Source organism: Motacilla alba, chromosome 10, assembly GCF_015832195.1.
Source record: "Motacilla alba alba isolate MOTALB_02 chromosome 10, Motacilla_alba_V1.0_pri, whole genome shotgun sequence".
NCBI classification, from domain to species: Eukaryota; Metazoa; Chordata; class Aves; order Passeriformes; family Motacillidae; genus Motacilla; species Motacilla alba.
In genome coordinates, this window is record NC_052025.1 from 8,247,227 (window position 1) to 8,260,615 (window position 13,389).

Genomic DNA, 13,389 nt, shown 5'->3' on the forward strand with positions numbered 1-13,389 from the left:
TCAAAGGCTGTTTTTTGAAGACTGATCACCAGCATCTTTTTGGAAATGATTTGCTTTTATTGTGTGGAATTGTTTTAAATATTTTGAAAGTAGATACATAAATGTTTCATTAAATGCTACTATCTTATGACTTTGCTTTGCTATTCTAAATCCCATATCTATATTAAGGACTTTTTCTGTTTCAATAATGCAAGAAAATGGGTATCAAGTTCAGTAAACAAATCTTAAGAACTCAATAAGAAGCATCAGGAAAAAATACTATAATTCTCAAGATTGATCCTGTGCAATGAAGATTTATATCATCTTTATATGCTAAGTACAAGGTCATTTGCTTCAATGAAATGTGTGCTTTTACCTTATTTCCATGCTAACAAAGGTAATCTCTTCTGTCCATGTAACAATGGAAATGACACTGCACTGAATAGAAGGAAAATGTTATCAGAGTTATAATATCAGAAACAGTTTTTAACTTGCTTAGGACTTGTAGATTTGGGGCTCATTTGTACTCTATTTATGTCACTTTGACTACAGAGATTACCTTTCAGAGGGAAGGAAAAGTAATTTTAAGGTCCATTTAAACCCAAAGTAGGACAGAGTGTCTTCTGAATAAAGATGACACTGTTTATGTTTAAATAACTTAAATTTCATCAGCTTTCTCAGTATAAGAAATTCAGAACACTCTTTCTCCTATTGGTATTTGTACATAAAATCCTATTCCTGTAAGAGAACATGCAGTAAAGTAGGTGTTAGTGCTGAGATTTTTTTATATTTTTCCTTTATTATATAATGCCATTTTTGCTTTCACTCTTTATTTGGGCCAGACTGTACTTTCCTTATTTTTAACTTTTCAATTCCCTTTGTTCCTCTATGATATTTTTAAGAAACCTTTTTTTTCCAGTTGAGCATATAATGTGATGTTTCAGAAAAGAAAGATCTGAAGGTCTCTGCCTTGGTCCCTTTCTTGCTCACTGCATGCACTTATTATGTAACTTCATAAACCAGGGTCTTGTGAAGTTTATTTGCCTGGTTTTGCCTAGTGAGGTGTGTGTACTTCTGAGCAGGTGACAGGGCTGAGGGAGATTTCCCTTACTTGCACCAGTGACTCCATCTCAGCCTGTCTCCTGGTTTTCTGAAACCAGAACTTCCCTCCTTTCACTCACACTTGCTGAATTGCCTTCTTTGGCAGCTGTTTTTGCACAAGTTGTCCAGAGTTCTGTTTTTCTGTCCCCATGAAAACCCTTTCCACCCCTGCTTTCCACTCCCTTTAAACTGTTCCTAATGACCAGCTATTACTGCAAGTTTAATGCTTTTTGGAATTTTTTCAGCTCCATCAGCACTGCCTGTCATTCCTTTTCTTATTTTTGTATTCCTTGGCTTTTAATGACTCTATCCTCTCAAATGTCTGCAGTATCTACTCAGATACACCAATTGGAAATCCTCCTGCTTTGTCCAAACATCTTGCTGTCCTGTCTTGGTTTCTTTCTTGTTCATTTCACACCTTCCTTGTGAAGTACCTCATCTGTGTATGGGCCTGCTTCTAGTTGGGTTTTATTTTTTATGCTCTGAGTTATCTCTCAGCTGAATCTGGTATCTTCACTAAGAACACTGTTCAGTACTGTGTTGTAAAATCCAGCTGGTCAGTTGAAATTATCTGACTTGTGCTGACATGGCCTGGGAAGGAGCAGGTTTGTTTTAGTCCCATGCAAGGCAGTTGCAGCACACACTTCCAGTAAGGGAAGTCTCTGCCAGCTCCTACCTGGGACTGATTCTGGTGCTGTGGAAGTGTCTTCCCTCTTTGGTTCATTGTGAGAGTTCTTGACTGGGTAAAAAATACACAATTCATTTTGAAAACCTGATTCTGAATTTTTGGTGACTACTATTAGACCAAAACAGACAGGTCTTGTGATTTTTTGCTTTCTCTCCAAAGGTATAGCAGCACTTTTTGTTTTCTCTCTCTCATTACAGGGTACTCTGTTGGAAATTTTCCTATTGTTCTGCTTCAGAGTAGTTCTGACTTTTAAGTTCATGCAACTGTAATGACTCAATCTGTCACTCAGCACAGTGCAGCTGACTCCACTGTATGAAGAACTGTTTTAGAAAAAAGTGTTCTAAAACTTCGGCATAGAACTATTTTGTTTTTAAATATAATATGAATACTTGTATATTCCAATTTTTCTTTTAAAGGGGTTATATCCCCTTAGTGTATTTGAAAATTACTTAAATGTTGTAAAAAGAGAAAAGCACAGATATCTTTAAAGACATTTCTTGCTTTATGTATGATAGGTTTTTTATGTGTGAAAAAGAACATTTGTTATTTGTTACTGTAAGTGTTCTTCAGTGTGAACTCACCCTGTGCAGATTATAATGTCAACAATTCCTGCTTTACCTGGGCAGGAGGCAGGGTTTTACATACTGATTTGTTGCTATCCAAGGAAAAACTTTTAAGCAAAATTTACTGGGTTTTTTTTGGTTTTTTCAGGTGAAATGCATGGTGTCACTGTCCTAGATTTTTTTTATATATTATGTTTTAGTATTACATTTTCAAGGTTCTAATTCCACAATAGTATTGAAGCCCTGATTGCTTCAAACAGACTCTGTGTAGTTGCAAGAGTCAAGAATGATGGGACCTTTTGATGACCTGGGATCAATAGCTGCAAACCCATGGAAAGCACAGAGCACTCAAGTGGAATATGTGTCTTTTGAGTTCCTCATGTCTGCATACTGCCCTGAGGCCTTGTTGATTCTCTCATAATCCTGGAAAATTTAAATAGGTGTTCAAATTACATAACCCTTCAGCATATATTCATTTAATTTTAAAAAATCTATCAAAATTTATGAGGGAAGGAATTTGTCTTTTGAAAAGAAGACAGAAGAACATGGAGATTGTGTATAGCCATTAGTATCCCCATCCCCCAGAAGTTTGGAACTTTGCTTCGTTTTCTAGATATTAAAAAAAAAAAAAAAAAGAAGTGTTTTCTAGCCACTACTATTATCTTAGGAAATAGGATCAGCTAAGAGTTTTAACAGGACAGAAAAATCGAGATCTAGTCTGTGCTGTTATTCTATAATATTCAACTCATAATTGTACTTCATCTTCAAGCTGTATTTGTGGCTCCATGTAGAGATATGAAGCTGAAGAGAGGGAAATGGACTTTGGCAAGGGAAGCACCTCTCTTCTCCTCCAGAAAAGTTACGTGAGATTTGTTCAAAAATAAAGTCATATATAGATTGGTAATTGTTTCGCTGAAAATATTTGTATGCTCAGAAATGGAAATGTTTTTAGCACTTAAGTAAAACCTGTAACCAAATTTGGTAATCCTTAAACTGCAACTCAGTCTGGGTTTCATTGCATTTTGGAATTGTGGGTAATTTTTTTACACATTCCAGCTTGTTGTTTAAACATATTTTCATCTTAAAACGTACACCATTTCTCTCCCTGCTGAATGACTCCAGTAATTACAAAACCATCTGATTGATCTTTTATGTTGTTTACTGGCTTCTCTGATGAAACAGACAAGCATTTTTTTATGACTTCTAAATTATTTTATTATTTCAGGATTCTGTAACAAAAAACTGGTTTACTACTTCAAAGGGACCTCATTTGAGCTGATGCCTCAAACTTCGCCCTGCATACATTCTTGTCTCTAGATTTTTCAGCTGTCCTGTGGTTGCATATAAATAGTTTGTGTTTCTGGGGGTTCTTTCAATCTATTATTTGTGTTTACAAATTATGTCTTCAGCATTGAAGGCTCTGCAGAAAACCACGAAGTGTTGATTTCTGCATACATTACATTTCTCCCTCCCTGTGTTTTATTCTTATTGCTCCAGTCAGTGTGCTGAAGCATGACAAGAGCTCCAAGTCGGCAAACTTCCAAGATGTGGAGGATACGTCTGACAGATGTGTCTTGGAAGAGTCTGAGAGTCCAGGTGAGAGGCATTTAAAGACAACCACCACCAAGTATCAAGTGATAAATCTGACACAGCTTTTGGGTCTGTAAAAAAAGCAGATTGTAATGCTGTTTCCTTTTTAGCAGCTGCAATGTCAAATTAATGGTCACCTCCAGGGGTCACAGTGTGGAGCTGTTATCCTTTCCTCTTTCATCAGGAGTTCAGGTCTGAAAAAGGATAAAGGCTTTATAACCAAAAAGAAAGCTGACACTACTAGTTCATTATAATTACTTTTGGACTACGCTGCTTACTTAATATATGTACAATGTCTGACCCTTTGAAGGTAGTGTGAGATTATGAAAAATTAGAAGTACTGTATATACTGCAGCTGAATGCAGCAGTGGACACTCAAACACCATATCTCTGGAGGAAAGCAAATTGGTGGCATTAAATAGCTTGATTCTTTCCTTTAAATCAGCTCACGATCATTATTTCATTTTAATGACTTTTAACGTTGATTCAGCTAAATACAGGAACATCCATAAAGTGCATCCTTTTTGGTAACCGAAAGATTTATCTTCATGTAGTTTCATTATCTTTCTCGTTATGGAACATCTACGAAATTTATTAAATTAATCCCAAAAGGAAACAATTAAATATAAATTGTATTGAGTCACAGCTGATTAAAAACATTCTGTGTGACTAAATACCAAGATCTTTTAAGCAAACTGTGAGCTTGACCCATATACACCGCACACATAACCTGCACACAGTCCTCATTAGTGAAAGAGTTAAACATCTTTCTTCACTTGGTATTTTCCTTCCTGTTTTATCTGGTTTCTCTGTACCCTCCTGCATCTTTGTGTGCTGATCCGTGTATCATATTTTTGATTCATCGTCTCTGCGGCCTGTCAGCTTAGTTAAGAGATTTCCAAATCTTGCAGCCTGTGCTGACAGGGGGCAGCTGCCAACAGTCCCCTGATCCTTCCCCAAGGAACACTGCTGAGATTTAATTTTCAGTCAAAGGGTGCAGTCTGAAATCCATGTCAGGTCCCCTAAGTCATCTCAGAACCCGGATAGGACCCATGTCTGGGGGATTATATTTCAGCACACTCCACTCTTCCAAGATTCCTTGGGAGTTCAACTACTGTCATATACCTGATTTGAACTACATTCCCTTTTCATCTTTTCCACAGAAATGAACACCAGTATATGTTACAATAATTGAAACCAATGAATTGTAAATCTCTATTCATTTTAAAACCACATAGACTTGGACTCAATGCTGTCCAGCAGAAACCAGGATGAGATTTAGAAAGAAATAGGTAATCTACTCAGAAAGGAGACAGGTTTGACAATCTGTGGTGTTTAGTATCTCCTTAAGAAACCATCTGTAGTCACTTCAACAGCAATTATAGGCTGAAATATGGATTGTCCAAGATTTGATCAGTTTTGAAGTGAGAAAGGATTAAAGCAAGGTGGCATACAGTGTTCAGGGGAGAATTAATGTACATTAAAGATAACACTAATTTTAACCTTAAATTAATTCTCTCTGGTGAAGTGTACCTGTTTGGATGGGAACTTACATATCCAATTCCTCACTCTGCATATCTATATGAATTAATGAAAAGAATAAAAGCCTTTCAGGAGGTGAATATTGACTGGCAAAAATACATGTTGATAAAGCATCCAAACTTAAAACTGAGTTCCAATCAGTCCATCTGACATCATTAAACTGGTAATAAACAATGAATTACTCTGGCTTTTGTTTCTGTCCATTCCTGCATTTTAAGACATCTTGTCTTATAGGTCTGAAAACCTCAGGAGATTTCACTACTGGTCTCACTGCTTTCCACTGAGAATTTGTGGCTTGGTTGTCATGGAGACATCGTATTTCTCCAAGAATTGCTCATATTGATCCGTGGACAGGCGTAAATGGCCAGGCGAATGTGAGGAGTAAAGGGGGTTGGGCAGTACTATAAAATGACCAGAGGTTATGGGTCGGAAATAAGCTCATAGCAAACACTTAGGTAAAGAGAAAGAAACAGTTTCATTTTGTTTCAGGATTTCGTTTTTGCACTTTATGCCATTGTCTTCTTTCACTATAGACTGAAAGAAACTTGTTAGTCACTTGTCATGTCAGATCTTTGGTGCTTGTCCTGACACAGCTGTCAGCCTTCCAGCTCCGTGCAGTTCAGGGACACACAACAAAGAGCTAGGAACATGAATTATTTATTGCTCCTTGTGCGGATGAAATTCTGTGATAAGAAATTAAGACACTTCTGACAGAAGTGCTTGTTTGAAAGGAAAGATTTGGTAACACAATACATTTACTTAAAGCTTACCATTTACTTTTAGTAGCAAACATTGAAACAATAATATGACATTCTGTTGGCTGTGATTTTCTCAGGTGCTTTCACTTTGAATCATGAAACCTGAGAGTGCTTGGAAGGTCAGCGTCTCATTTGGTGAAACCTGTGACTTAAGAACCTCTCTCACACATATTCAAAGTCTGGGCAAACTTACAAACTTATAAGTTTTTATTAATAAATCTGTAGAGAGTATCTTATAAGATGTTGTCATAGGTGCAAAAGTGATGTTAAGAAATACATTTATTTTATTATGTCTTCTGATGAGGAAAAGGTAAAAATATGACGTTTTCCAATTCCAACTATTGCTTGAAAGAGTTCTTTATTACTACTTCTACCAGATTCAGGAGGACTGTAGGGCATCCATTAACACATCTATCTGTACATTGTGGTTTTTGGTGGTGAAAGGTGCAGTCTCTTTCCTTGACATTAGAATGAGCTTTATTTTCAAAGTGATCTTTGTTTTCAAAAATCACATGAAAATCACACTCTGTTTGTTTTACTTTCACATTTTCTTTGTCTGCACATGTTTTCACTGCTCTGTGCATTGTCCTCCAGCAATTGTAGTAGGAGGCAGATACTCAGATGAATAGCAGGAATTCATTTGACTACCCAAGACACCAATCCAAGATTTACCTGTGATTTCTTGTGTTTAATGTGTGATCTGAACTACTCTCAGATAGGTAATGAAACCCCTCAACCTGCACTTTTCTCTTGGATAATTCACAGTAAACACTTTTCACAAGTGATAGACACAGGTAAATATCAGACTGCAGTTTCTTGTCTAAGTGAAATGGATTTTAGTTTCTCCCTTCATGTGGCTACGGGCTGCCATTATCTGTGATAGTGGCTCCTGTCTATTTTAGGCCCCACACAGAGGAGATGCTGGGCTTCTCTCCCAGATGCCTAATAGTAGGTTTATCACTGCCATTTTTCCCCACATGCTGAGGACTACTCCTGTTTGACATGCAAAGCCTTGGCTTTTCAAATTTGTCTCTGCTGTGGCCTTGAAAGTAATAATCAGATAAGAATTGCAACAGTTTTCTGTAGAACTTGACTTTTAGTCATATCAATCTCCCCTAAAGAATTCACTACCCCTGAAAGTGCTTCTTTCTTTAAATAAATATGCCCAGCAGTTTTCCGTTTTACAAGACAAATTTTCCATATTTAAGGAAACTGAAAAAGAAGCTGAAAGTGAGTGTCCATGGATGTGTTAGTTAGACTTCTAGGTCTGAGCTATTCGCCTGAATTTTCTTGTACAAACAGTGGTGGAAAATTTACACCCCAGATGCAGATCATCTTGTCCAAAGGGAGTTGCTTGAAATGATTCCCGAGGGGATTGAAAATGCTCTGAATTTTGTTAGTCAAAATCTAAGAGGATTTTAGCGGGGCTAAACACATCTTGAGGTGTCCTAGCTTTCATATGTGGGGCAGTCTCGCTAAGGACAGTTCTGCAAGTGCAGCTCCTGTGGGAAAAAGGAAGAGATTTGAGCTGAAGTCACAAGAAATCCTGTAGACACAGATGCCTCTTCCCTCTTATTTTCCCCAAAAGACACATTGCAGTAGAGTAGGAAATAGACTATTACTTCACTTGGTAATAGAGGGAAAATGAGCCTCACTAATGGAAGATTGAATTGGAAGCTGTAGATGGAAAGTATAGTGTTTTCCATCTTTTGGATAGAAACCATGTAAATGGCAAAACCCATGTATGCGTATGGCCTTTAGTATCAGACAGTCTCTGCCTGGTCCCTTCTGCAGCTCATGATCTCTCCCATCCCTTCATTCCAAAACCCTTGCACATATTAAATTTTCTCTGTTCAGATTTTCACTTTTCAGGACAGAATGTAATTCCGGGTGCATAATAGATAATAGGGGAAATCCAAGCAGTTTTCACAGTCTCGCTTAATTGCTTGTCCTATTTAGAGACCTTGGCACAGAAATGGGAAAGGTCTCTAACTGTCCCTGAAATAGTGTGTGAGAGGCAGAACTGCAGCAAATAGAAATAAAAATGTATTATTATCCACACTGTGCTTAAAGATATAGCACTAAAAGTGTGACTATCTTGTTATCAGGCAAGTTACAATTACTGCATCAAATATCCATGTACCAGCTCTGAGTTCCATCCACTGAAGAGTGTTTTTAAAATCAGCATTGTGTCATCTCTATGGCTGTTGATCAGAACACAGGCAGAATGTAAAAGTAAATATTCAGTAAATTTCCAGGTACAAAGCACCCTAGAAAGTAATGATTTTCTGTGTTTACATGCTCATGAAAAGCAGGAGGCAGTAAAATGAGGACTGACCTGGGAATGGGATGCTGGAGGCTGTTGCTGGTGATGATGCTGGAGCAGGGAGAAGATGCAATGTAGGGGCAGTCCACTGGTCACAGGCATTGCTGGCTCAGGGACTGTGTATAAAATGCCAATGCCCAGGAGTTATTCCAGAAAGAAGTTCTGGAATTTCCAGTGTAGGCATGGATGAATTCATCATCATTTCACCACAGTAGATGTAGTGTCATATCCTATCAGTGTTCTGGGTTACTAGAATCATGACTCATATGTTTTGGTTTGATTTGTGATTTATTTTTTTTGTTTGCTTTTGTTTTTGTTTTTGTTTTTTTAATAGCAAATTAAACTGTAGACTCAGAAGACCGCATAATAGTCATCAAGAAAATGCATATTTCTTTGTGTCTATGATACAGATAGACACAAAGGTCATAGATAATATGATAAAATTTACAAGATATTCATTAGATTGAAATACAGTAATGTGTGCTGCTTTCTCAGTGTTCATATAGTCATGAAAGGTGTGGTGGTATCTGTTTGAGCAGTGTTTCTAATGCAGGTAATATTCAAAATTCAGGTCACAAATATTACCGTACCTCAAATTAAAAGAAATTATGAAGATAAAAATTGATGATTGAAAGCTTTTCTGTGGAATTCTAAAATACCTTGACAGGTTTAAAATAGAATATAACATTACTTCTGTTTACAGCTATTGTAGAATTATTTCTGCTAAGAGAAAAGTATATATAATATGACAATTATTTTTGCAGAGAAAACATAAAACTCAATTTAAAATAGAAGTTATCTTTCTGCTGATCCACTGGAGCACTTTCCTTTAAAACAAAAAGAAAGGAAGAAGCAGAAATCTGTGCAGAAGAGTTTTGAGGAATGCCATACATTTTCTTGAGCTGTTTCAGATTTCATATTGCTTCCTGTGGTATATGAGATATAATGTGAACAATCTTATGGAGATAGATTTCTGCACCTTTTAACGCTTATATGAGGGTGCTGAAAGTTTTTATTCCATTACAAATATTATAGAGTTTGTTACTCTGTAAAAAGACTGTAAGATAACATATATTTTAGTAACAAAGTCTCAGCTATTACCTGTATATTGTAAATTAATTAAGCCTCAAATTGTAAATCATTAAGAAATCATGTATTTCTTTTCCAGATGACATGAAGCAACATCCCTGGATATCTAAGGTGTGCTCCTGTAAGGTGTGTTAGAAAAAAACCACTGGGACGAAAGAATTGGAAGATGTAGAAGGACAGCCAAGAAATAGAACATATATGGTGTGGTGGACATGAAATGTTTTTTTGTATTTATTATGCTATCTTCAAAAATTCATTTTCAGAAGAAATAACTTCCATAAGATCAGCTTCTTTTGGCTGATTTATTGGCTTCAATTCACACTTCCATTGCCAATAGATTTACATATATTCAACTAATTTTGAGTCGTTTTGATATAGAAAATATCAACTCTTCATTTTTTGATATCATTCGCTTGTTTATGTAGTGATCTTTAGAACCTTGATTACCATTAAACAATTGTATCAATTTTAGTATTGTTTTGCATACATAAAATTTAAATTTTTCTCTCTCTTTCCTTATGACTTTTCTTATCAATACATTTTAACACTGAGCAAAACCAAATTTTTTTACTGAATACAGAAATTCACAATTTGAATTAAATGCGGAATATTTAGAACTAATTAAAAACAAAGAGTATTCTGCGCACTTGTTATCAGTTTCAATTGTTATTATTCTGTGCATTTGTTATCAATTTCCCATTCTGAGAGAATGGGAAATTGATAACAAATCTGGTCAGGTCTAGGATGTAAATTCTCCTTTTCTCTAAATACTGCCATTACCATCATCTGTAGAAATGTAGTACCAATATGGAACTGGAGAAGCCCATTGGGGTCCTCTTCTGAAATTATATACTTCATTGAATATCAATTTGTGCTCATTGAGAAAAGCAGCTATACCTTTTTTACATTTTTTTTTCCTAAAAAAAAGTACACTTACATTTGTAGAATAAATACAGCTTATTAGAACCATTTATCACCTGATATTCTGTGGGACTTAAGCTGGTTTGACAAACAATGGCTGCTCAGAGCAGTAAGCTCACTTTCTTTGTTGCCAGTAGTTGGAGTTCTACTGAAGGCAAAGGATCTTGAGGATGTGCCTTATGGATCTGTATCTCATGGTGGAAATCCTGGTCTGATTTATCCCTTCTAATTGTCACGTTGGCCATAAGTTCCGTTAACTAGGAGAGTGGAGATTTCTTCTTCAGTGTGGAAAGATTCTCTGGAAATGAATCTTTTTTTCCTTGTGGGGAGTTGCCATGGCTGCAGGAGAGATAAAACCTGGTTTATGTTGCCACAATATGGTTTGAATGGAGCAGACATGAAAGCTTCTTCTTTCTGGTTTTTATATCTGGAAGTCCATGTCCCTCAGTGCAGTGTATGGTATTGTGACACACTGGGTGGTGAAAGGGCATTGTGAGAAGAAGTATCCCAGTTTTTATTTAACTAAAGAATATATAATTTGAATTGGCTGTAATCCAAAGATAAAGATAATTAATGTTATTTTTTGTGACTGTGAATACCATGCGGAAAAATGGCATCTTTGGGCAGAAACGTCAATGGTTTTAACAGATTTGGTAGTTTTCAGAACTTTCCTTGTTCATGGAAGGTATTTTCCTCTCTGAAATGTATCTGATGTTCATATGTGGTTGTATTTGAATTATGATGACTGAATATTGAGTGCTATGGCTTCATTCTTGCATTTCTTGTGCTGGATGTGTGGAATAATATCATTGATGTATTTATACTTGCACAATGCAACTGAGAGCAGAATATGTCTTTAGCTAACATATATCCTCTCTTAACTTTTGTGGGTGAATGAGAGTTGCAAACATCAAGGAGGTAAAAATAAAATTGTAAATATAGCAACAGAACTTAGTAGCCCTACAGGAGCTTTGCAGACAGTAGTACAAATTGCAAACAAAGGATGGACCCATCTCCCTCCTTTGCTCCTCTTCCATATGAACAATCACATCCAGTTGTTGCAGCAGTCTCTTCCATGGACATTAAAAAGTTAATTCGCAACCAGCATCACTGCTTTGTATCAGCATCTGCTCACTTGGGTCAGGATAACAAATCCTTTGAAAACTCTTTCATTTAGATATTTCAAAAATGCCTATGTTGAAGGAGGTCTCATACCTCAAGGAATTGGCATTGTCCATAACACCCAGTACTGCTGTAGTAGCAATTACATTTGTGCAACATGATATTTGATTGCTTGTCTTTAATTCTGCAAAACAGTGCACATCAGCAGCCTGCCGATAGAGCCAGCCATCTGGAATGGTTTGTGCAGTGATGATCGGTGTTTGGCACATGCTTGTGCGTGCTTTCTGCTAATTATCATTACAGGATCAGTAAGGTAAGGCAGGAACTTTTTTATTAGGTACATTTATTTCCCAGTAAAGCAAGTATATTGCCGTTGTCTTCTGGATGTCTTTCAAACAACCAACTTTATAATACGCGCTCACAGCGAACTCACTCAGAAAAATCTTTTTGCAACAAAGTGGCAATTTCAGAGCTGAATACACAAATACAGATGAACTTCCTGCAATAGTTTCTTAAAAGTCAAACTGAAGAAGCATTTTCTATGAGTGTGGTCTGATGTACCACTGCATTGATGCTTTTGGGGATAGAATTTACAACAAAGTCCCAAGGCAATTATGAATATATTTTTTCTATTGTGTTACTCTGAAGGAATCCTGTCAAAAGGAATAATATGCTAATATTTTTAAGTAGTGGTTAATTTTTAAATATCGGGTAGAAAATTCATGAATACATAAACTTCTTAAGGAATTTGGTGTTTTGGTTTGGCTTGGATTTTTTCCATACAGAAGTCAAAGGGTCCAATGACCTGTATAGCTCAAGGTGTTGTTTCACAGTCAGGGGGATTTCTCCCCACTCCAGCCTCAGGCTCCTGTGTCACCTCACTTACGTTTGCACTACTGCTTGTGAGCCCAGGCTGTGCCAAGGCAAGCATTGGCCTCAGTGCAAAGACAGAGGAGGAACAAGCAATCCTTCCACAAGAGCGGAAACGTGGGACAGTTCACACAAAAATGAGCACGAAATTGAAGTTTAGAGTGCTACGTGCAGGGGTGTTACTTAAACATAGACTTTTGGGTTTCAAATCCTATAAGCATTTTTTACATGCATAATTCATCATATTATTAAAAAAAATAAAAGACACTTACTGCTATTAGTATAAGACAAAATCAAAACTCTTCAGCATCTCTTTTATTTCAGGGATTTTGAGTTTTCCAAATAATTAATACTAGGTCTGACTGGTCATACTGAATGGTCTCTAACTTAGATTCCTGTCTGGAAACCTCCCTAAAGTTTGAACTGTTCATTTATGTCTCCAAATCCAAACATTATATTTTGAAATTTCTTGTGCCATTTACATACTTTGAATTTAATCATTGTAATAAACTGCTTCCATTTTGGGGTTGTATTTTGTGGAGCAATGCTCTTCCCTAATCCAATGAAAGATGTTTTCAAAGCACAGTGGCATGGGACTTGATGAGATTCAGTGTTTGAAATAAAGAGATGCTTTAACAAAACCACTATGCAATGGGACTACAAGCTCCAAACAGCAGTAGTTTAGCACAGGAAATGGTTTTGCAAGTCTGACTGAGTTAAAGTGTTGAAAATTCAGAAAAGAAGGAGACAGTTCAGTGAGCAGCATTATCTTTGCTCTGGATTTTACTCCTTTTGAAAGAACAAGTCCTCTGAAGGCAGACAAGGCAGTGAACTCCAGCA

At 36.6% G+C, this 13,389-nt stretch overlaps 1 protein-coding gene across 12 annotated transcripts in view; it reads left to right on the plus strand.

The window, feature by feature from the left end:
- Positions 1–12,055, plus strand: part of WDR72 (WD repeat domain 72) — a 102,446-nt gene extending 90,391 nt beyond the window's left edge. For 10 of the 12 annotated variants that reach the window (XR_005258155.1, XM_038147229.1, XM_038147219.1 and 7 more), the window contains 2 exons: positions 3,829–3,927; positions 9,716–12,055. Coding sequence is in view for 11 of the 12 variants with exons in the window: in XM_038147229.1 (XP_038003157.1) it covers positions 3,829–3,927; positions 9,716–9,771 (155 nt within the window). In the remaining variant the exon portion in view is untranslated. The other 2 variants (XM_038147225.1, XM_038147223.1) reach the window with 2 other exon arrangements.
- The last annotated feature ends 1,334 nt before the right edge of the window (positions 12,056–13,389 follow it).